This window comes from Dermacentor silvarum, chromosome 10 (genome assembly GCF_013339745.2).
Source record: "Dermacentor silvarum isolate Dsil-2018 chromosome 10, BIME_Dsil_1.4, whole genome shotgun sequence".
Taxonomy (NCBI): domain Eukaryota; kingdom Metazoa; phylum Arthropoda; class Arachnida; order Ixodida; family Ixodidae; genus Dermacentor; species Dermacentor silvarum.
Genome location: NC_051163.1, coordinates 50902447 through 50924084, shown reverse-complemented (window position 1 = coordinate 50924084; position 21638 = coordinate 50902447). Strand labels below are relative to the sequence as shown.

The window sequence follows — 21638 nt, the reverse complement described above, 5'->3', positions numbered from 1 at the left end:
CCGAGGCGTGCTTCGAGCCGCTGCTGCAAGCGCATCTCGTCCGCTACCGAAGCGTACAAGCCGAGCATCATTTGCCTCCGACCTGCAAGCTATATTGGATGACCTGCAGGACAAGGATTCTACGCTAGCAGCGCTCAACGAGACGATTGCCGACCTCATGGACGATGGTGACGAGTATGAGGCGGAAGCCACCGCGCTCTGGAGTACCACGACAAGATCCGCAACACCATGAGCGGGCCCGCTTCGTTCTGAATTCTGCGCAAGAGCCGGATAACAGCGCCACACAGGGCTTCTGAGCGACACCGCCACCCAAGGCGGTCTCCACTCAAGCAAGTTCCCGAGCACGTTACACCAAGTCGCCCAACCGAAACTACAGGTACCGTTTTCTCCGGTGAACTTCGCGAGTGGCAGGGCTTCTGGGAACACTTTCGAGCCACGATTCACAACAACGCGAGCTGTCCGACATCCGAGAAATTGCCCATTAAGATGCTACTTAACCGGGAACAGCGAAGCGTGCAATGGAGGTGTGCGTCTGGCGGAAGCGAACTACGCTATAGCAGTGAAAATGCTCCGAGAGAGGCTCGGCCGTCATACCGCCCTCGTTGACAACCACATCGACTGTTTACTGCCATCGCGCCCATTGATTGCTCTTCTCAGGTATCGCAGCTGCGGGAACAACTTACGAAGAAGTGCACTTTCGTACAAGCTGCCTCGTCAGCCTCGGGTTCCAGCGTCAGAATACGCGGTCACTTCATCGCGTCCTTATGAGATCGCTCCCGGAGATATCGCTATTCTCTACCGTCAACGCATGAAGGAGACTGAGCCCGATGACGGGCTACTCCGAGGTCGCGGCAAGAGGAGTGGCGAAAGGTCATGAAGTTCCTGCAGGTGAAAGTCGAGAGCAGAGAAGAGAAGCAGGCCTCCCGTTCAAGTTGAAGGCCTCCCGTAAAAGGTCCCTGGTTCGTTCCGGGTTTCGGCACCATAAATGTAAGAAACGAAGTGACTGCGCGTCCAACGGTTGTGGTTTATGGAACCAACTGGCCAAGATGGCGCTAGCGCGAGCCCTCGCCTAACGCGTTCTCTCCTCTTCGTCGTCTTCAGTTTTCATCACTGGCTGCATGCAGCAAAAACTCGTCATTGCCTCCATGTTTTGGACGTCACTTATAGGCTGACAAAGACAAATCCGCCAGTCGGAACCATGGCTCTAACGACTTTTCTTGTTCGACCACTTTTCCCAAGTAAATAAAGGAGTTCTGCAAGTGACTTTCGCTTTCAAACAGAAATTTTTCTAGTCGCCGCAGCTATACTACTCAAGTGAGCCATCTTTCCAGAATCACGTAATGTCTCTGATCTCTAACGGGTCTGTCACACTGCAGCTGAAAAACAGGCCATCCAGCGAAGTTCTCGTGACGGATACCCCTCGAAGAGTCATTCACGGAAGTCATGTCGGAGTCGCGCACTCTGATTGGTACACGCCACTAAACGCTGTTGCCGGCGAACGTTCCAATATCTCCCAAGTGCAGATGTCCGCACAGCTATCGAGACATTCCGCATCATTTGCCTGTTTGGAAACCTTTGGCAAGTGCATAAATAGGCGAGTGTCATCTTTACAGCAAGAACGCGCCTTTGGACACTTACGACACGATTTGTCATGAAAAGGACTGACTGCAACTTCTTTAGACATAAAGCTCTGTAGTTCAGGACCTCCCCAATAGCCCTGATGAACACTTTTGGTTCTCAGAGCGTACGAATGAACAGCTTTTTGAATTCGGCCCATGGTACTTCCATTTTGTGCCATACCGCATAATGAAGCATTTCGTCTTGATAATCTCAGCTGCAAAGTGTGGATAGCTGACTTCACAGGAGAGGTGCACCATTGTATTCCTTACTGGAAGACACACACTGCGCAGCTCACCTCGGGGTATTGTTCAAGGATAGCCGTAGCTTCGGCGGACGAGAAGCGAAGTAGCGTGAGGATGGAATGCACATCCTTGCGCACGCTTGGCTCGTCCCCCAGGCGGAAGAAGCGTTGGAAGAAGTGCAACAGGTCCGGCCCCTCGTTTTCCGAGAATCCCAGGAGAACCGTCGCGTTACGCGGCATCTGCGAGTGCACACTGACTATTTATTCCCACGAAATCGAAGCCCGATTAAATACCCCAAGAAAATTGAAAGAAGTTGTTCAGCTTTATGTCTGACTATGGAAAGCACAGTCCGAAAAATATTGAGTCAGAAGTTTAATCATTGCAGCAATATTAATGGTTAACTTGGTTTCTGACCTATTCACTATTGACACTTCGATTCACTGTTTAATATTGCTACTGTGAATCTCGCACTAAGTTTCCAACACTTAAATCGGCATTTTAGGGTATCAAACTCAGGGTATAAAAAATTACACATATTAGCTGTTGTGAGGTGACTTATTTATATATCCGGACCTTTCTGATAATGTCGGCACCGGTCTGAGGGGTCCTATCCCTCTATATGTTTCCTCGTGAAGTCTGCATCTCTTCCAAATGCCGCATCGTCCACCGCGACACTTTTGAAGCGTACCGTGCTAACCTTGAGCTCTTTCCACAACCTGGTCGGCCACATTACGGGGAGGACAGGAAAGAACTGGGGCCTTCTCGAGGATCTGAACGCTGCCTTCGCAGCATTTCCGCCACTGGGAGCTGGCGCAGGCAGCTCAGCAAGCTCGACTTATTCTGATCTGCCTCCTCGCATAGAAGGCGCACCGACGCATTCGGGTACTCGTTCTGGGCGCTTTCCTCGCCTCGGTTGGGCACCGGATACCTGCGCGAAGTTCGTAAGCAATGGTGGCTTCCTCTACGGTAGTCAAACCCGGATAAATCGAATCCAAATATAACGAATTATTGTGCCTGTGGAAGCTGTAAAATCCCCTTGAATGTTTCTGTATCAAATTCTTATTTTATATATGAAATTACCTATATATCGATTTTTTTGTGATCTGCTTCAGATTCAATATATCCGGGTTCGCCTTAGTTGTAAGATACTGAGCCCCCGTGGATGGTCTTCAACGTCATTGTGACGTATCAATCAGTGCTATATAAAGTAAGCGGTGCACCAGATAACTTCATAAATTATCACACAGCCGGTCATCTACACTCTTGTCTATATTTCCTAATATTAGCAATATTCTTAGAAATTAACAGTTGTCATAGATTCTGCTAATACCGACTTTACAGTTGTCGTCACAGCGACACCGGTAATTTAAGACAATTGGTTGGTGGCCATCGCGTTGGTTATTCTTCGACGTAAAGGCCTATATTTTCGTCAAATACGAGGTGGTATCAAAACGTTTTGAGACTGGCTGTGTCTTGAAGAAAGTGATTTATTTATCTGAATTCAAACACTGCCACCTTTGAAATAGATACCTTGGGTATATACAGCGTTCGCAGCGTTCCTGCCACTTTGCGAATAGTATGTCCTGGACGTCTTCTTTTCGGAAGTCGAATATCCTTCTGCGATTCGAGCTTGATTAAGTCAACAGTCCCGAAATGGCGGCATTTACGCTGCAAAAAAATTATGGCGTTTTACGTGCCAAAACCACGATCTGATTATGAGGCACGCCGTAGTGGGGGACTCCGGAAAATTTCGACCACCTGGGATTCTTTAACGTGCACCTAAATCTAAGCACATGGGTGTTTTCGCATCCCCCCCCCCCCCCCCCCCATCGAAATGCGGCCGCCGTGGCCGGGATTCGATCCCATGATCCCATTTCTAACTTTTGGAAGAGAGTGAAATAAGCGGTAGCCAAATCTCACAAGCAGGATAGAAACCATCTTGTTTCTGACGGGTGGGCGGAGTGATCTGGGAGAAGGCGCAGTCTCGTCGTACCAAGGACGATGAGAATGTGCTTTTTTGAGCCACGGACATGCCGTGCATTTTTTTCGGTCGCGAAGAAGTTGTACTTTTCCACTGTGACCGAGGAGAGTTTTTTTGTCTGAGCGGGGTACCCATGCACTTCCGTTTTGTTACCAGCGATGATCCTTGCATTGAGAGGCGAGTCATTCTTCCCATTAGGCTCGCACTTATTTCGCTCTTTTCCTAAAATTTAAAAACCAGCTGAAATGTGGCCATTGAGACACGATTGCTTACATCAGCCTCGAGTCGCAGAAGGGTGCTCGATCCGGAAAAGACAGTTCCAGGAGATATTTGCAAAGTGACAGGAACACTTGTAGTGCTGTATTGCTCTACAAGGGGACAATGTCTAATGTGACTGGGTTTGTAAGCACATAAATAAATTACACGCTTCAAAACAGAGCCCGTGTCGAAACTTTTTGATTTCACCTCATGTAGGCCTAACGACGATGTAAAGGATAAATGTAATATTTGTAAAGTGAAACAACTATATTTATTGCGGTGGTTTGCTGGGCGAGTTGGTGCACAGTAACGTTAAGTTGATTACAGCAGGTGAAAAAAACGTCAGAACATGTAACAGGAAGGAGATGGGACAAAGCTGTACGTTAAAAGCCTAGTTATCAGTCAAACATTGTCCCGTCTCTTTATATTTTACGTGCGCTCAAGTTTTTTCCGCCTGCTGAAACCATCTTAACCTGCAAGAGGATCGGCATTTGGGCGATTTGGTTCGGCAGCATAATTTTGCTACAACGCTCGTCCTGTGCATGTCGAGCGCGTCTTCCTCCTTTCACACTTGCAACAAAATTATGCCATCCTAAACTTACTAGGCATATATAAGACCACACGGTTACTTATAATGTACTGCTACAGGAAAGAAGACCAACACTAGAGAGTAAATCAGACCTGCAAGTCAGCCCTTTTCGATAACGCGTCTTTCAACCGTAGTACTTTCTCATGTCGCCTTTAGCAGCAACAATAAAGACAGCCCAATGAACTACTCAGCGATGACACTGGCTCAGACACAACCAAGCCATGTAGATAATGCGAGTGGCAATATTTTTATTTATTATTTATTTGTAAAATAATGCGGACAAGAAGTCCAAGCATGGTGAGCAGAATACACAAGAATATTAACACGAAAGAATAGGATGAAACAAGTTTCTAACACGCTTTTCATACAATTTCTTTGGACATAAGGGAGACGATTATTAAGACGACGACACCACACCTGGTCATTGGGCTCTCGCTCATGAAAACAACCTTCAGGATCGGAGCGACGTTACTCAGACCCTGGCCCAACATCAGGTGGTAAGCGAGAGCAGAGGCGCCGGACCCATGGCCGACGACCACCAGGTCAGACTTGTTGCCGCCAAAGGCGGTCCACGTTTCTCGCCGTCCAGCGCAGTACCTCCGCCTGGTCCAGCAGGCCGGCGTTGATGGGCACGTCGTCACTCCGCGACAGGCGAAGGAATCCCAGCACGCCCAGCCGCCAGTTGGGACAACGACGACAACGTCACCTAAGGCGGCCAGAGCACGGCCATCGTAGTGAAGGTCGTTGTTGCTGCCCGTCTGCGCACCAGACCATGAAAATTTAAGTTTCAAGCCACTGAAGGTCGATGACATTCGAAGTGATTCTTAACCCGTTTAGGAGAGATCTATTTTATTAGTCTTTGTCCAAAGATAGACATGTACTACCATATTGTTGTCATCAAGTCACTCATGACCGTTTTCACGCCATAAGTTGGGTGATGTTGCAGCAGTTTCTCGAACGTCAATAAATGGAAATGCATACTGCCGAAATCATGATCGTATAGACAAGCTAGGATATGCAAACGGATGCCTTTATAATGAAGTGCTTAGGGCCTCAGAAATATTTAGTTATACAGGTCACTTCGTTGTAAAAGTCGCACACCGCACCACTCACCATAGAACCGGAATAGAATTATCCCTTCGTTATACAGTTCGTTCGTTGTAGAGGCGTTCGACTGTAAGGGATTAATGTGCTGCAACGCAATTAAAATAGAATTCTAAGATATTTTACCTGTTTGCTTTACAATGCGATCTCTAGTGTCACAAGCCTGGTCAATTTTCACTATGCCTGTTTCCAAAAGTCTTAGATTTCATGAAGACTTTCCAATACACACCACTTAAAGGGGGCCAGCATTTCGTCAATTATACGGGTGCTTTGTGTTGGAGTTGTGTGTAGTCACTGCTGCTCATTACGATTTTCTTCTATGGTAGAGTACTGCGGCTGGGGTTTCTGGCTTGGACTCTTTCAGCATTCTTGCTGAATACCCCGGCAAAGTGAGATCATATAAAAAGAACCAGTGAGCAAACACGAATTCAAATTGGCTTCCTAAAAATGGTTCTTCACTGCATGGATCCTAACTTCAATGATAATAATAGCATCGATATACGCCCAAAGTACTTCCGAAAACCATAAAGTGCGCTTTTTGAAAGCAAGTGCAAGAGCAACCCCTTAATGCCAATATGCCCTTGGGCATATAGTGCGGGTGCCGGATAGCCGCAATCGCTATGCTGTTAAATGTATAGTAGTGGGATGAAGGATGTCCTTGCAAAAACAAATCACATCTACATGCGAAGCGATGTGAAAGGGTCGCCAGTCCTTTTCGTCGCTCTTCAAGCCTCAACCTACACACTTTCCTCATTTCTAAACCCCCAGGGCAATGCGCAACTGTGTGCGCTTACTCACTGTTCTCCTGTCTCACCTTCGCTACCTCCCTGTATTCCAGCCTTGGAACACAATGAGCGACCAGCTGCTCTAGCACATGCGAAACTGGGTCCTGCACGTGTGAAAGCCCGTAATTTATGGTGACATCGAATGAAGTTGCTCGCGTCGATGCGTCTTGTTCAAAAGTGAGAATACATTAGCGGCCTGCGCTTAGTGACTGCAAGGATGCTTCGGTAGGCCGAAACCAGGCTTGTTCGGCCTGATCACGGTCAAGCCGGAGTAAAGTTTGTTTATTTTTTTAAGCCCTCGGTCCTAAAACGATACGGAAGCAGTAAGGCACAACCGCCATATGCGACACAATAATAATAGGTCGTGTTTCCGCCCCTAATGGCATTTCTTGACTGGTATATATCACTTTTCTCATGTATTCGAATAGTGTCTTCTGCTTTCTTATTCTAACATTTTCTCACTAAACGAGGTTTAGCTACAACAGCCCACCGATTGAAGACTTGTCATGTCGGTGAAGACGTCTCAAAACATGCTATAAAACGTGAGCAAGACATTCGTAGCTATCTTGTTCTCCACAGATTTTTCCGTGTGGTGGATCTATCACTTCACTTTCTACCACCGACGCGTATATTATTCGCTCTCGCCGAAGTATAACCAACTAGACCTTGAAATATAAAAAAAAATATATATGTGCATTTGGCCTTCTGATAACTCCGCTTCAGGTTCTTGTGCCACGTGGCGCTTCCCATCGGCTACGATCGAGAACTCGCGACAGGGCCTTCAACACGCCATAGAATCAAAGCAAGGTGCTACAAAACTAAGCAGCTCTGCTAATTAGCATTGTGTGGCTGAGTCTTGCCTGGAAAAATCCGCCGTGAATAAAGACTACGACCGTCCTATTGCCGCTGCATGGGCGAGATCCACAGGCTGGAGCCCAGATGTTGACGTGCAGGCAGTCCTCAGATGTGCTCGCATTCATCTCATCTGCAGCAGATGTGAAACAGGATGGCAACATCAGCGATAATAACAGAAGATGTGAAATAAGTGTCGAGCCCAAAGCCCGCGGTACCGCTTCCTGGTGTTACGCGTAACTCCTGTACAAAGCAATTTACAAGACATGTTTACAACGCTAGTCTATACCCGACAAAGATCATGATAGACCAGCAATCGGCAGCTCTTGGTCTTCCTCATCGTCTTCGGTGCAGTCACGCAGAGGCGGCCTTCATCTGCGGCTGTTCCGTATCAATATCGTAGTCACAAAAAAATAAAGAGGTGATTTTGAAAAATTGAGGCCGCATGTTTCAAGGACACTATAAGGTCACTCTCAAGAAGCCGCATAACTCACAACCATGTGAGTGATTTACGACGACATATTCATAGTTCCACACTGTGTTCAGCATTCGTGACCTTAGACACACACCACGATCTTGCAGTAAGAAACTGCAGTAAGCAACACCTTGAAGATAGTCGCAGTTTCGCCCGCAAGGCGAAGCATCGATTGTGATAGCAGATTAGTAGACAGCTATACGAAGTAAGGATAGTAGTTTTGTCGGCCATATAAACTTTTAAACATTCACTTAATAACTAAATTAACAAGCATGGTGTCACGTGCGCACAGGTAAACATGAACACATCTCGCTCGATGACCGCGGAAACTCGTTGTCAACACACTGGAGTGAGGAAGCGCGGCATCAGGAGCGAGCGAATTGATATTTCTGATGTCTCTCGCTTAAAACGAGAACTAAACGTCGAAAGCACAGCGCATACGAAGCTAGCGGCATTCGGCGTACTTTGTCCACATCGCAGATCGCTTTGAAGATGAGAACCGATCGGGCGCACACTTTGCCCACGTCGCAGATCGATTTCAAGATACAGCGCCCGCGCAGCCGCGGCGTAAGCAGCAGCCGCCAGAGTAGAACGCCCCCTCCCTCGCCTCCCTCCCGTGTCTCGCACACCACAGAAGACGGCGCGCTTCAACTCCGTCTTCAACCCCGCGCGCGCGATCTTGAGCAGCGAACGTCGACTGACCCTCGCAAGCTTTCACTCGCACATACCGCGTACAGCGCGCGGCGACGACGTTATCGTGTTTGGACTTTATACAGAAAATCACGGCGACGCCAACGGCAGAAATTCGCTTCGAGTGTCCTTATAATTCCCATCGCAATAAAAAATCTGTCGACCACAGTATACCTAAACCAGCGAATTCCGTTGATATCTGACGTACAGGGTCGGCCGCATCTAAGGTGAACACCTCATTAGTATGCTGATGTTGAGTACATAATTCGAAAAATCATTGTTGTGTTTATCGACACCATGATTACAGATCGTATAACGAGCACTTCACTCGTGAAGTAAAATAAACGCTGTAGTTTTACCGGCTTGAATACTAATGAGGTGTTCACCTTAGATGTGGTCGACCCCGTACGTGGTGGGACACAAGACCATCAATCGCATTGTCTTTACAGCGTTTCTTAGGTGCACCTGACTCCTTAACGTTAAAAAATCTCCAAGTGGACAGCTGAAAGACGCCTTACATTGAAGAAAACTATGGGAGCTAATGTGACTCGCTACCAATCTTTTATATGGCCATACATTTAGTGTTTCCGCTATCAACGTTGGCATAAGTATGGCTGTCAGCAAAAAATTCTTAGAAATGATCCGAATTCAATGTTGCCTTAAACGAGCGCGCATGCTAAATATGCGCACTCTGTTACGCGCTGCAGAATTAGTTGCAATATTTGAATTGTTAAAGCTCGCCAATATCCCAAAAGTCGGCGAATAATTGTCGCTCATTTGCAACTGAAATAAACGCGAAGCTTTTCCCAATAAACGGTGCAATATGTAATTACGCCAGTAACTGGACAAATCTGTTGTCGATACTAGTGAGCACAAGAATTTCCTAAGCATCCCAATAAAGATCTGCGTAGAGATACATTGTACACAGCGGCTCTTTTGCTCTGTTGCACGCAGTACTGTCTTCCATTCTACCTGCGAAATCAGTATAAGCGATCGCCTTTGTAAATCAGCGCAATATATTTATCGGCCAGTTAACTCAAAATTGAACTCTTAGTTTTTACGTGCCAAATCCACGATAGGATTATGAGGCACGCCGTAGTGTTCCGGATCAATTTTGGCCGCCTGGGGTTCTTCAACGTGCACCCAACGCACGGTACACGGGCGTTTATGCATTTAGCCCCCGCCATACGTGGCCGGGATTTCACCCCGCGCCTTTGGGCCTTAGCAGCACAACACCAAAGCCACCACCACGGCGGGTATATGACACTTACGTGTAATCATACCGCGCTGGGCTTTTTTGCACTTTCCATATAGCTTCAGAGGTCTCAGGGTGTTTGTACACACTGCCATTGCAACTTCCTAGCACATTAAGTAAAAACTATTTTGCCGCTACGTGCGGGAAATATCTGCCCCATGCATGAGCATCGAAAAGTCCTTAAGCTAAACAGAATTGTTTTCGCGCTCACTCACTGCATTCCTAACGCCTAGGTACAAAAAGCAAGTTTGCCGCGAGAGCACATTTTGCTGCGTTTTTATTGTGCGTGATTCTGAAAAAAATTTTGCCCGACTCTTCTGTTTCCGTGTCATGTCTGTGCAAGAAATAATTTTTACACCAAAGTCAAGTTGTTTATTCTTGCCGCCGCTGATGAAAAAAAAAAGGAAACTGATGCAGATCCCGCATTTTGTTACTCTTCTTCAAATGATAAACAATTTTACCTGAAATAACATTCACAGAAAGCTATGACGTGCGCACACGCAAGGAGGTTCAATGTGAATTTTGAAACTTGATGATATAACACTAATGGACGGGTTAGCTGACGTTGGAGAATAGCACCACAAATCACGAATCATAAGAATGGCACCATGAATCTGACTTAACGCGTGCAAAAAACATTGGCTGGATACAATAAAGGGGCGGATCAACCATAGTTTCCCAAACAATAACATGAAGGCACTCCTAGGAGTAATTCACTGCCGGAATAATTGACCCCTCACCAAGGCTTGGCAACGTCTGCGCGCAACTCGGTGCGGGCGCTGTGTTGTCGAACATCTCCTGCTCGCGGTGCCAGGGCACAGGGGCTCCGAAGCGCAGCGTTCGTGGGTCGGCGTACGGCACGCCCAGAAAAGCACCCACGGCCACGCCGGACACCACGGAACTGGTGCCACAGTAAGCCCCGAAGCGACCGACCGCGAGCACCTGACCTTTGTCGTCTTGTCCTTTTCGGAATGTCACGACCAGCATCAGTGCCAGAAAGCTCGCACCAAGGATGAGCGCCACCACCAACGCCAGGTCCCGGGTCTGCACATCTCGCCTGGTATGCAAAACAGAACTGCTTTCTTCACTTTTCACGATAGCCTTCGCATAATCCAGTATGCACCACGGTGCATTACCACAGAAAACTTAGGCATCTGTTTATGCCACAAAGATTACGCTAACCATCCTGCTTGTCGACACGCGCGATGCGAAAACAACGTCAGTCTTAGCGGGCAGCGCCGACGTTAAAAAGCCGGTAGATCCCACGCCCTGTAAGAATCGATGTTATGCGAAGCAGTGTGCGGGGAGGCTACCAAGTTAACGAAACGACCATGAGAGCACCAAGACATAGGCGGCTCTTTCATTACCTACATGACACGCAAGTCACGACATTCATGTCATGAGTCCTCAGGAGTCCCTTTAGCCACACCTAAGACACCTCAGGGCGAAAGCCTTAGTCATACTCGTGACTATGACTTCTACCAACATCCTATAGTGTTTCCTTCTCTTAGTACACCCGTCCGAACCCATTCCAGTAGTTTTTGAGTGTTAATCTTCTTTCGCTGAGTCATTGTCATTTTGCTGAGTTATGCTCATGACTATGACTTCTACCATCGTCCTTTATGGTTCCCTACACGTAGTGCCCACGTCCGAACCCATTCCAGAGGTTTTTGAGTGTTAATCTTTTTTCGCTGAATCATTGTCAATTTTGCTGAGTCATGCGCATGGTTATTACTTCTACCAGCATCCTGTAGTGTTTCCTTCACTTTGTACCCACGTCCAAACCCATTTGAGCGGTTTTTGAGTGTTAAACTTTTTCGCTGGGTCATTGTCATGACCTACATGACACGCATGTCATGACATTTTTGTCATGACCTATCACTTACGTTCGTCATACACTCCTGTCATAATATGCCAATTTTGGTACATAACAAATTAACAAAACGACCATGAGAGCACAAAGTCGTAGGCGGCTAGATAGATAGATACGGTCAAAGTAGCAAATGTTCGCCAAGAAATGTTTCGCATTTAAAGCATAAGCCTACCAATTCATTGGCCTCTTTCTCATCTGTCTCCGCCAAGGAGGTTATAAAACAACTTCTGGAGTGGAGATCCCCTATGCGCGCCCATGCGACCGGCTGAAGCCTGGAAAACCGGTTGGCGGCCATCTTGCTCCAGCCAAGAACGAGCGCTGCTGGCGCGCTGGTAGCGTAACCAGTGCGATTTCGTGGTGGCGTTTTATGATGAAAGCGGGAGAATTACTATGATTTATTTAGCGCAGATTTTTTTTAATGCGACAGCCTTTTATGCATACCTCATGGTGGGGTGTCCGTCTCAAGGCCGTTTCAAAACCGTGCTGTTGACACGAAATGATCCTCTTAGGATAAGAGGTGATAGCGCGCGCAATACCACTATTAAGTATACAATATTAATTAAGCATGTGAACTGCAGTAACAATGAATATATATAGGTGAATGAAGTGTGTTGTGACAGTAATAATGATGAATTAGGAGTAAATAATCGTGGATTAAAGGGGTTTATTTGGGTGATAGGAGATCAACGAAAGGTAACGATGGGAAGAACACGCGGTGCTGGGCTAGTTGATGATGATGGGAAAGCCACATTTAACATTCTAAAAGTGATTACGCGATTGAACTGAGGCGATAATGCGTGCACAGAGAGGTGAATTAGGCGAATTTAGAGTGACTTTTTGCTGAAAGAATTGTGACGAAATAAAGTGACGAAGACTCCGTAAAAGAAGTGGAAATCGGCCGTCGTATCATTGAGTTAGCGACGCTAGGGCTTTCATGTCGCCTAGTTCTATCATCAGGAATCCCCAGTAATCTTTGTCATGTCAGGCTAAGGACAAATGCACAAGGCAGTTGTTAACGCAAGAATACGTGGGCTGAAGCTATAACGCGTTTCATGCGCATCAGCTTGCCACATTACCGAAGTTACACGAAGTGCAAGGTGAAATCAGTAATGTGGTAAATAAATTTTTATTATGTCCTGGCTATTTTGATAAAAATAAGCATAAAACAACATGGTCAAAAAAATGAATAACATATTGCATAAATACCTGGTGCATCACAGTGTATACTATAGGAAAACAATGCCAAACAGGCATACATAAAATGCAAACACATCAAAACAAACAAATTTTTCGGCTGCGCAAAAACAAAAAATTGCACCAATGCCCAAAATTAAAGGCATGCTGATAATGTCACTTCTTAAGGCGCACGGTTCAGTAACTACGAATAATGGTTTTTAAATATTGTAAAGATCGTGAGTCAGCAATAGACGAATTTGTATGAACTCTGATTTGTATAGAGCTTTACACGATGGCATGCAACAGCAACTTGATCTCCGAAAACAGTAATATTCGCGATCTAGCATAAGTTAAATTACGCCGAGATAGGATACCTATAGCTGCACAAGAACTGTTGTTGCTCCAGGCACATATCGTGTTGTTACACACACGATATGTGACTGGCAATACTCTTTCTTTGCCAGTTAGGTCAGTTATTTTCTTGTTTTGATGCGAAACAGTTGCGTGCCACGCTTATAAACAGTCAACTTGTGAGACGCAGCTACGACCTCCGCCAGGTCTGTGAGCGGTATCATTTTATATAAATAAGTAGTAAATAATTCCTCTCGACATGCGGAATCTTATATGCAAGCGCACCGGAAATATATACGAACAGCAAGCATTTCTTACGAACTCGCTTTTTTATGCGGATGTGCGGAGAACACTAGAAAATGGTTGGAGTGCTGCCCTGTCGCAGCCTTGTCGTTTGACCAGACCTATCAAAACAACCCTCTTCAAAGTGCACCGAGCAAAGAACATCCGAATCTTTAGGCGCCCAGCCATCTCTGCGAACAGCGGGCTGCCATGCGTCACGCAGCGCTTTCTCTTTCGGGAACCTGTCGCACAAACATACGTACGCAGAAAAAAGCTTGTTTCAGCCTATATTAGCCAATTTAAAGTAGATTTCATGTACAACAGCGCTCCTCGACGGAGATAGTGCACAGCAATGGTCGAGCGATTGAAGGCTTTTTCGCGCTACATATACACGTGAAACGTTACTCCTGACTTTTGCTTCGCACGATTCGTGCGACGCAGGCGTTCACCATCCCATTCAGCAGAGCTTGGATGTTCCCTTACAAACGCAGAACTACCGCTCAGCAGACCATAACTAAGCACTATAAATGCCGCAAATGCCGAACTACCGCAAGGGCCCAAGCGGCGCAGCTGCGTTTTCTGCCCGGAGCAATATGGCGGTCGCCGGCGTCAGCCGCGGCGCGGCATCTCCACTCCAGAAGTTTTTTTATAACCTCCTTGGTCTCCGCACACCAGCAGCGCATGGCGGAAGTCATATCCCCGAATGCAATCATCCTACAGTGTCACCGAAGGTCTACAGGCAATGTTTGCAGGTAAACATACAAAATGGTGATGGCGATTTGATCTACCTGCACCGACTCAAATGAAGACCATCCTGACGAGACCAGCTCATATAATCTTCACCATTATGTACACCAGCGAGGTATGGCAGCTGCTGAATAAGGACCTTAGTACGCGCACTTTTACAGGGGGGCTGTTAGAACCTCGCTGTAATAATTATTCCGTCGTCCGCAGCTTCACCGACCTGGGGTAGAGAGCTGAAAGTGAGTGAAAGCATTGTATTAACATAGCATCGCGCAGCATAGCGAATGCGAGGTGGAGAGGAGGAGTGAGGCAGGTGGTAGTGGGGCGCGTAGAGCTGCTGCCGACGCCGACCGCGTTTCCCCGCGTTCGCGCCGAACGCGCCCGATGTCCGTGACTGCAGCTGATGCCTCTGGCGGCGGCTCGGCAGGTTTTCACCAGAGAACTGGACACTCGTCGCTTCCGAATGACTGAAGCGAGATCTAGGGAAGCTGAAACCAAGCGTAGCAGAAGATAGCATCCCGAGTTTAGATTGAGGGAAGGCGAGAGTTCGCGTAGGCGAAGAAATGAAGATCCGGAGGCTCGCGAACGTGGCCGGTTGAATTCATCGCGATACTACGCCAAACATCGCGAAGAAATTTTAAGTGCCAGGAAACAGAGGAGACTAGAAGATCCTGGGCTTCGGGTGCTCAGGAACTTTCGCAACGTGCAACTTCGGACTAACGGTGCTAATGGGCGCTCGCTTCGGGTGGTCCTCTTTCTCGCAGTGGAAAAAATTATGCGCAGCTCTGCTATCGCAAACACCAGAGACCAGTGGAGACGGGGGAAGCCCAGCAAAAGTTAGACTAAGTGTGTGGCTTGCCACTACTTTACTAGGCTTTCCCCAGCTCCGCTGGTCTCTGGTGTATGCGATAGCAGAGCCACGCCTATTTTTTATGATTAGATTGCTTTCAGATGACCGAGTGACAGCATTAAGGTCGAAGTCTTTCATTTGACGATAATATTGTCTGACGCGTCCCAGTATTGATGTCTTATCACCCCAACGATAACTACCTGAAAGCCAAAAACTAATGAAGTCTCACGCTTGTTCCTAGAGAAGGCATGCCGACGGCCGTTGCAATGGGAAACTGTGGCGAAAGGTTTACCACCAACCTAATTTCATTAAACTGACTTTACGCCGCCCGAGGAGAACTTCCATATTAAAGAAACTGTTTCAACTTTTTTATACCAATATGGCAACCATATTATTCGCGACATATGTTCTTCTGCCTTCCGCAAACTAGGTTTCCTTCTACACTCACTTAGAAATTATCCTTCAAGTGGTAAGCTACTCAATTACCCAACCTTTATCCGGCCAAAACTAGTATGTGCTCGCACTGCATCGGGTCTCTATACTAAACTCTACGTTAACAAAATTAAGAGAATGCAGAGAAAGTCTGTACATTTTACTTATTCTTAGTACAAACATTCTGACTCCCCATCAGAATTAATGCTGACTAACAATATTTCCTACCTTGAACTAAAGAGACATAAATACAGACTACATTTTCTACATCGTCAAATCAACCACAAATTAGCCCTTAACCCTTCACTATATGTAACCCTCTGTCCACAAGACCTGCATGGCACCACCGCCCCGATTCAATAACACGTTATTATGTGCTAGGACTTGCACGCAAAAGATTTTCTTCTTTCCACGCACGATTTCCGACAGGAATTCCCTTACCGCACCGCATCTACCGCATAACATGAGAGTAGTTCTGATTATATACATGCACATGTGCAGGTATATATATATATATATATATATATACAGTCGAACCCGGATATATCGAATCTGCAGGGGATCACAAAAAATTTGATATATAGGTGTTTCGATAGCTAAAATAAAATTTTTACACAAGATCTTCAGGGGAACTTTAAGACTGTTCGTTATATAACAATTCCTTATATGTGGGTTCGATATATCCGGAGTCAGCTACATATATATATATATATATATAGGGAAATCAGAAGCACAACTTCGCGGTTATCTAGGGTTTATTATTTTCCCAACAGTTTCGGTCGGTGGACCGACCTTTTTCAAGGGATACAGAAAAATCTTGCAACAGTCTTTTTATATCTTTAGGTAGAGAAAGAAGGCGCCAAAAAAGGTGAGAGAGGAGAGATAGAGAGATATTTCACAAAGTTGAGCATGAAAAAAAAAAAAAAAAAAAAAAAAAAAAGGGGGATGGAGAGTTAAAGGAAAGACCCCAAGACCTGGTCATGCCAGACAAAGCAGAGGGCAAGGTCGCTGTTAAGCGTGTTTCGCATGCACAATTGACGGACACGCCTGTCATGTTAAGTTGAAAAAAAAAAAAAAAAAAAAAAAAAAAAAAAAAAAAGCAGGGAGAGTTAAAGGAACGACACCAAGACCTGGTCGTGCCAGACGAAGCAAAGGGCAAGGTGGCTGTTAAGCTGTTAAGCGTCTTACCCATGCACAATTGACGGACACGCCTGTCATGTTAAGTTGAGCATGCAAAGAGAAAAAAAAAAAAAAAAAAAAAAAAAAAAAAAAAAAGAGGGAGAGTTAAAGGAAAGACAAGACCTGGTCGTGCCAGACAACGTAAAGGGCGAAAGACGAGAAACACGAAAGAAGAAGAAATAACCTGCAAATGTAGTAACAGCGTGGCGAAATCAGCATGAAATTGAAAAGCAAGGGCAAAACACGAGAAACACGAAAGAAGAAGAAGCAGCCTGCAAATATGACAGTAACAGCGTGGCGAAATCAGCATGAAATTGAAATTGAAAAGCAAGGGCAAAACACGAGAAACACGAAACAAGAAGAAATAACCTGCAAATATAATAGTAACAGCGTGGCAAAATAAGCATGAAATTAAAAAGCAAGGCACAATAATGTGGGTGGTTCGGTCCGCTCCCCCACTGGGGCAGTGGGCATTCTTTCGACATCACACACGTGTTCGGCTTGCCTATGCGGGGATTATGTTCTGATTTTAGCTAATTTAACTTATGGACAAAGAAACGAGAGGTTTCCCATGTGTTCATTTATGCCGTGCGTGATTGTTCTAAATTTGTGGATAAAATATGACTCTCTTTGTTCCCGTTCACGAGAAGAGCGGAAGCCTGACTGGAGAAGAGTGACACGTATTTTATCAAATGAATGCTCAGGCAGACTGATATGTTTTGAGAATGGGAGATGTGGTAGTGCGCGGGTGTGAGCTCTGTGGTTATTTAGACGGAGTCTGAACGCGGTTCCAGTCTGGCCTATATACTGTTGGTCGCAGACTTCACAATGGAGCATGTAGATCACATTGCTGCTGTCACAATTTAGAGGTTCCTTAATTTTGAATGCGAAATCAGAGGAAGTAGCCTTAGCAAGACAGGTTGATGTCATGTGCTTACAGACCTTGCAGCGGGGTTTACCACAAGGTCTGCAGCCTGATTCTATGTTTTGAACCGTGGTTGTCCTAGCTCTGACGAGGATATCTCTTAGATTTCTTCCCCGGCGATAGACAACTCGGGGTGGCTCTGTGAAAATTGAAGACAAACGTGTGCTCTGCTGAATGATATTAAAGTGTTTGGCTAGGATGTTGTTCACGTGCGGTAATGTAGATGAGTAGGTGAGGATAAGGTTGGTTTGGTTTTTCGGATGGCGGGGCTTTGAGCCCGTCAAAATTTCATTTCTGTCTAAGGCTTGTGCTCGGCTTATAGCATCATCAACAATACGTTCCGGGTAGTGCTTCGCCACCAGGGCCGTTCTGAGTTCCTTTGCATGACATTGGAAGTCTTTCTCGTCAGAGCAGATGCGGCGGTATCGGTGGGCCTGTGAATACGGGATGGCTTTCTTGCAATGTTGTGGATGGCTACTTTTGAAATGAAGATATTGGTGGCGGTCTGTTGGCTTTTTATATAAGGTTGTGAATATGCGATTATCTTTAATTTGTACCGTGACATCAAGAAAGTTTACAGCTGATTTAGAATAGCTGTAAGTGAAAGCGATTGACGGATGAACTGAATTAAAATCTGCTACAAATTTAAGGAGACTTTCTTCGTCGTGGTGCCAAATAAAGAATATGTCGTCTAAGAACCTTTTGTATATGAGCGGCTTCAAAGGTCTGGCCGCAAGAAAAGGTTCTTCAAGTGATGCCATAAAAATATTCGCATAATTAGGAGCCATCTTCGTGCCCATTGCCGTTCCGCTTATCTGGAGGAAGTGTTTCTCGTCAAATTCAAAGTTATTGTATACTAGTACTAACCGCAGTAGCGTTGACAGCGTGTCCTCGTCTAGACTTACAGGCGTGTTTGCGTTCATGTAAGCGTTGACTGTCGCGCCAATGCCCTCTGCTTGTGGTATGTTTGTGTATAGGGATGCTACATCCATTGTCACCAGGAAGCTTTCTTTGGGGATCTCTAGTCCAGTTATTGTGCGAAGAAATTGGTTGGTGTCCTGAATGTAAGATGGAATGGTCGGGACTATGTCCTTAATTATGAAGTCTAAGGCACTTGAAATTCTTTCTGTTACCGTGCCGTTGCTTGAGACAATAGGGCGACCGGGGTGGTTAGTTTTGTGGATTTTGGGTAGCAAATAAAAACGACCAGGGGCTGGCTGAATCGGCAGCATTGCTTTAAGCATATCTCTAGATATTTTCCCCTCCTTGTGCAGTGAATTTAATTCGCGGCATATTTCTGATTCGAACAATTTAGTGGGGTCCTCTGTGAGTTGCGTATAGAAGTCCTTATTTTCTAATTGTCGATATCCTTCTTTCAGGTAGTCGACCTTATCCAATATTACTATTGCGCCACCCTTATCCGCAGGTTTAATTACAACATCTGATCGACGGCTCAGCGAGTCCAACGATTTGCGCTCTTCGTACGACAAGTTTTGTCGAAAGGGTTTCACTTTTGAGCATGCTCTCATGATATCTTTTTGGACGGCGGATATATACATTTCCAAATATCTGTCCCTCTGATCTGGTGGCGACCAGTTTGTTCCTGATGCTCCGGGGAATGCTGTTCGGCTGGGTTTATCATGAAAATATTCCCGCAAGCGAAGACTTCTGGCAAAATTATCCAAATCCTGATAAAACTGAAACTCATTAAATTTACCGCTTGCTGGACAGAATGTAAGGCCTTTAGCAAGAAGACTAATTTCGGAGGCCGTTAACCGGGCAGATGAAAGGTTAACTACCGTTGTTCCTATGCCATTGTTAATACTTGTGGTGGTCGCAGGGACGTTCGCGCTGATGGAAATCGTCTGAGGTATGCCATCCCGCTCTAACTTCCGACGCTTACGCTCTTTTGTCTCCGCTATTTTCCTATTTTCATACTCAACTAGGTCGTTTCCCTCTATTTCGTTGAGATCTGATTTGCATTTCAGTGAGTGTTCAGCTTGTTCAAGTTCGTGAGATTTGCGTTCACTGTGGTCAATAATTATTTTCATGAGATTAAGCGACGCTTCATGGAGTGTTTTGTCCCACTGTGCCCGCTCATGCCGATCTAGTGTTGTCATTGCCGGATTTAGCTTTAGACACAAGCCTTTTGGTACCAAATTAGAAGCTGCATATGACTTAAGCGTCGTGCTGTGAAGATTGTACTTTACGCGTTTCTCAATCGTTTTCCTGATTTGCTGAAATGCACGTGACCGTGGTTTAGGGGAGCGGACCGTACCTGAACCCTGAAATTGTCAGTTCTGCCGTGGCTGCGTCGGTCGCCGAGTGACGTCCGCAAAGCTGCGCAGGTTGTAGGCCATCTGAGGCGGTCCTGGAGGGGTGGTGGACTTCTGGGCCTGGGGTGGTGGCGTGCGCGACGAGTCGGCATTTGTGGCACGCTGTGGAGTGCTGGAACTCGCGGTGGTCGCCATGCCGGCTGGCGGTAGAGTCTGCTGGCGTGGATGCCAGCGGCTTGTCTTGGTGGTCAGCAGGCGTCTGTAGTGAAGCGCCAGCATCGCCACACCTTCAAAGCTGGGATGGAGACCGTCTGCGGCCAGGACCCTCCAAGGCGGCATCTCTTGGAAGACGTGGTCTAGATAGAAGACCCCGCGTCCCAGCTCTCTTCGGTGGCAGAGGCGGCGCACCTGGTTCACATATCGGGACGCTTCTCTGTTGAACCAGTGGACGAACCACTGGTTTCTCTTTCTGGTTTCTGGTTTCTCTTTCTGACGAGAAAGACTTCCAATGTCATGCAAAGGAACTCAGAACGGCCCTGGTGGCGAAGCACTACCCGGAACGTATTGTTGATGATGCTATAAGCCGAGCACAAGCCTTAGACAGAAATGAAATTTTGACGGGCTCAAAGCCCCGCCATCCGAAAAACCAAACCAACCTTATCCTCACCTACTCATCTACATTACCGCACGTGAACAACATCCTAGCCAAACACTTTAATATCATTCAGCAGAGCACACGTTTGTCTTCAATTTTCACAGAGCCACCCCGAGTTGTCTATCGCCGGGGAAGGAATCTAAGAGATATCCTCGTCAGAGCTAGAACAACCACGGTTCAAAACATAGAATCAGGCTGCAGACCTTGTGGTAAACCCCGCTGCAAGGTCTGTAAGCACATGACTTCAACCTGTCTTGCTAAGGCTACTTCCTCTGATTTCACATTCAAAATTAAGGAACCTCTAAATTGCGACAGCAGCAATGTGATCTACATGCTCCATTGTGAAGTCTGCGACCAACAGTATATATGCAAGACTGGAACCGCGTTCAGACTCCGTCTAAATAACCACAGAGCTCACACCCGCGCACTACCACATCTCCCATTCTCAAAACATATCAGTCTGCCTGAGCATTCATTTGATAAAATACGTGTCACTCTTCTCCAGTCAGGCTTCCGCTCTTCTCGTGAACGGGAACAAAGAGAGTCATATTTTATCCACAAATTTAGAACAATCACGCACGGCATAAATGAACACATGGGAAACCTCTCGTTTCTTTGTCCATAAGTTAAATTAGCTAAAATCAGAACTTAATCCCTGCATAGGTAGGCAAGCCGAACACGTGTGTGATGTCGAAAGAATGCCCACTACCCCAGTGGGGGAGCGAACCGAAACACCCACATTATTGTGTCTTGCCTTTTAATTTCATGCTTATTTCGCATCACGATGTTGCTATATATTTGAGGCTATTTCTTCTCTCTTGTGGTTTCTTGGTTTTGCCCTGGCTTTCTTAATTTCATGCTTATTCGCCACGCTGTATGTCATATTTGCAGGTTATTTCTTCTCTTTCGTGTTTCCGTGTTTTGGCCCTTTGCTTTGTCTGGCACGACCAGGTCTTGGTGTCTTTCCTTTAACTCTCTCTCTATTTTTTTTTGGCATGTTCAACTTAACATGACAGGCGTGTCCGTCAATTGTGCATGTCAAAC

The 21638-nt window shown here is 46.2% G+C and overlaps 1 protein-coding gene across 1 annotated transcript; it reads right to left on the bottom strand.

Moving 5' to 3' along the window:
• Positions 1–2591: 2591 nt before the first annotated feature.
• On the bottom strand, positions 2592–20278 carry LOC125941020 (cholinesterase-like). Its single transcript, XM_049657900.1, has 6 exons — positions 19986–20278; positions 10592–10908; positions 7440–7564; positions 6609–6683; positions 5108–5448; positions 2592–2790 (listed from the first exon to the last, which is right to left on the bottom strand). The coding sequence occupies exons 1-6, from the start codon at positions 20276–20278 to the stop codon at positions 2592–2594; spliced, it is 1350 nt and encodes a 449-aa protein (XP_049513857.1).
• Positions 20279–21638: the final 1360 nt, after the last annotated feature.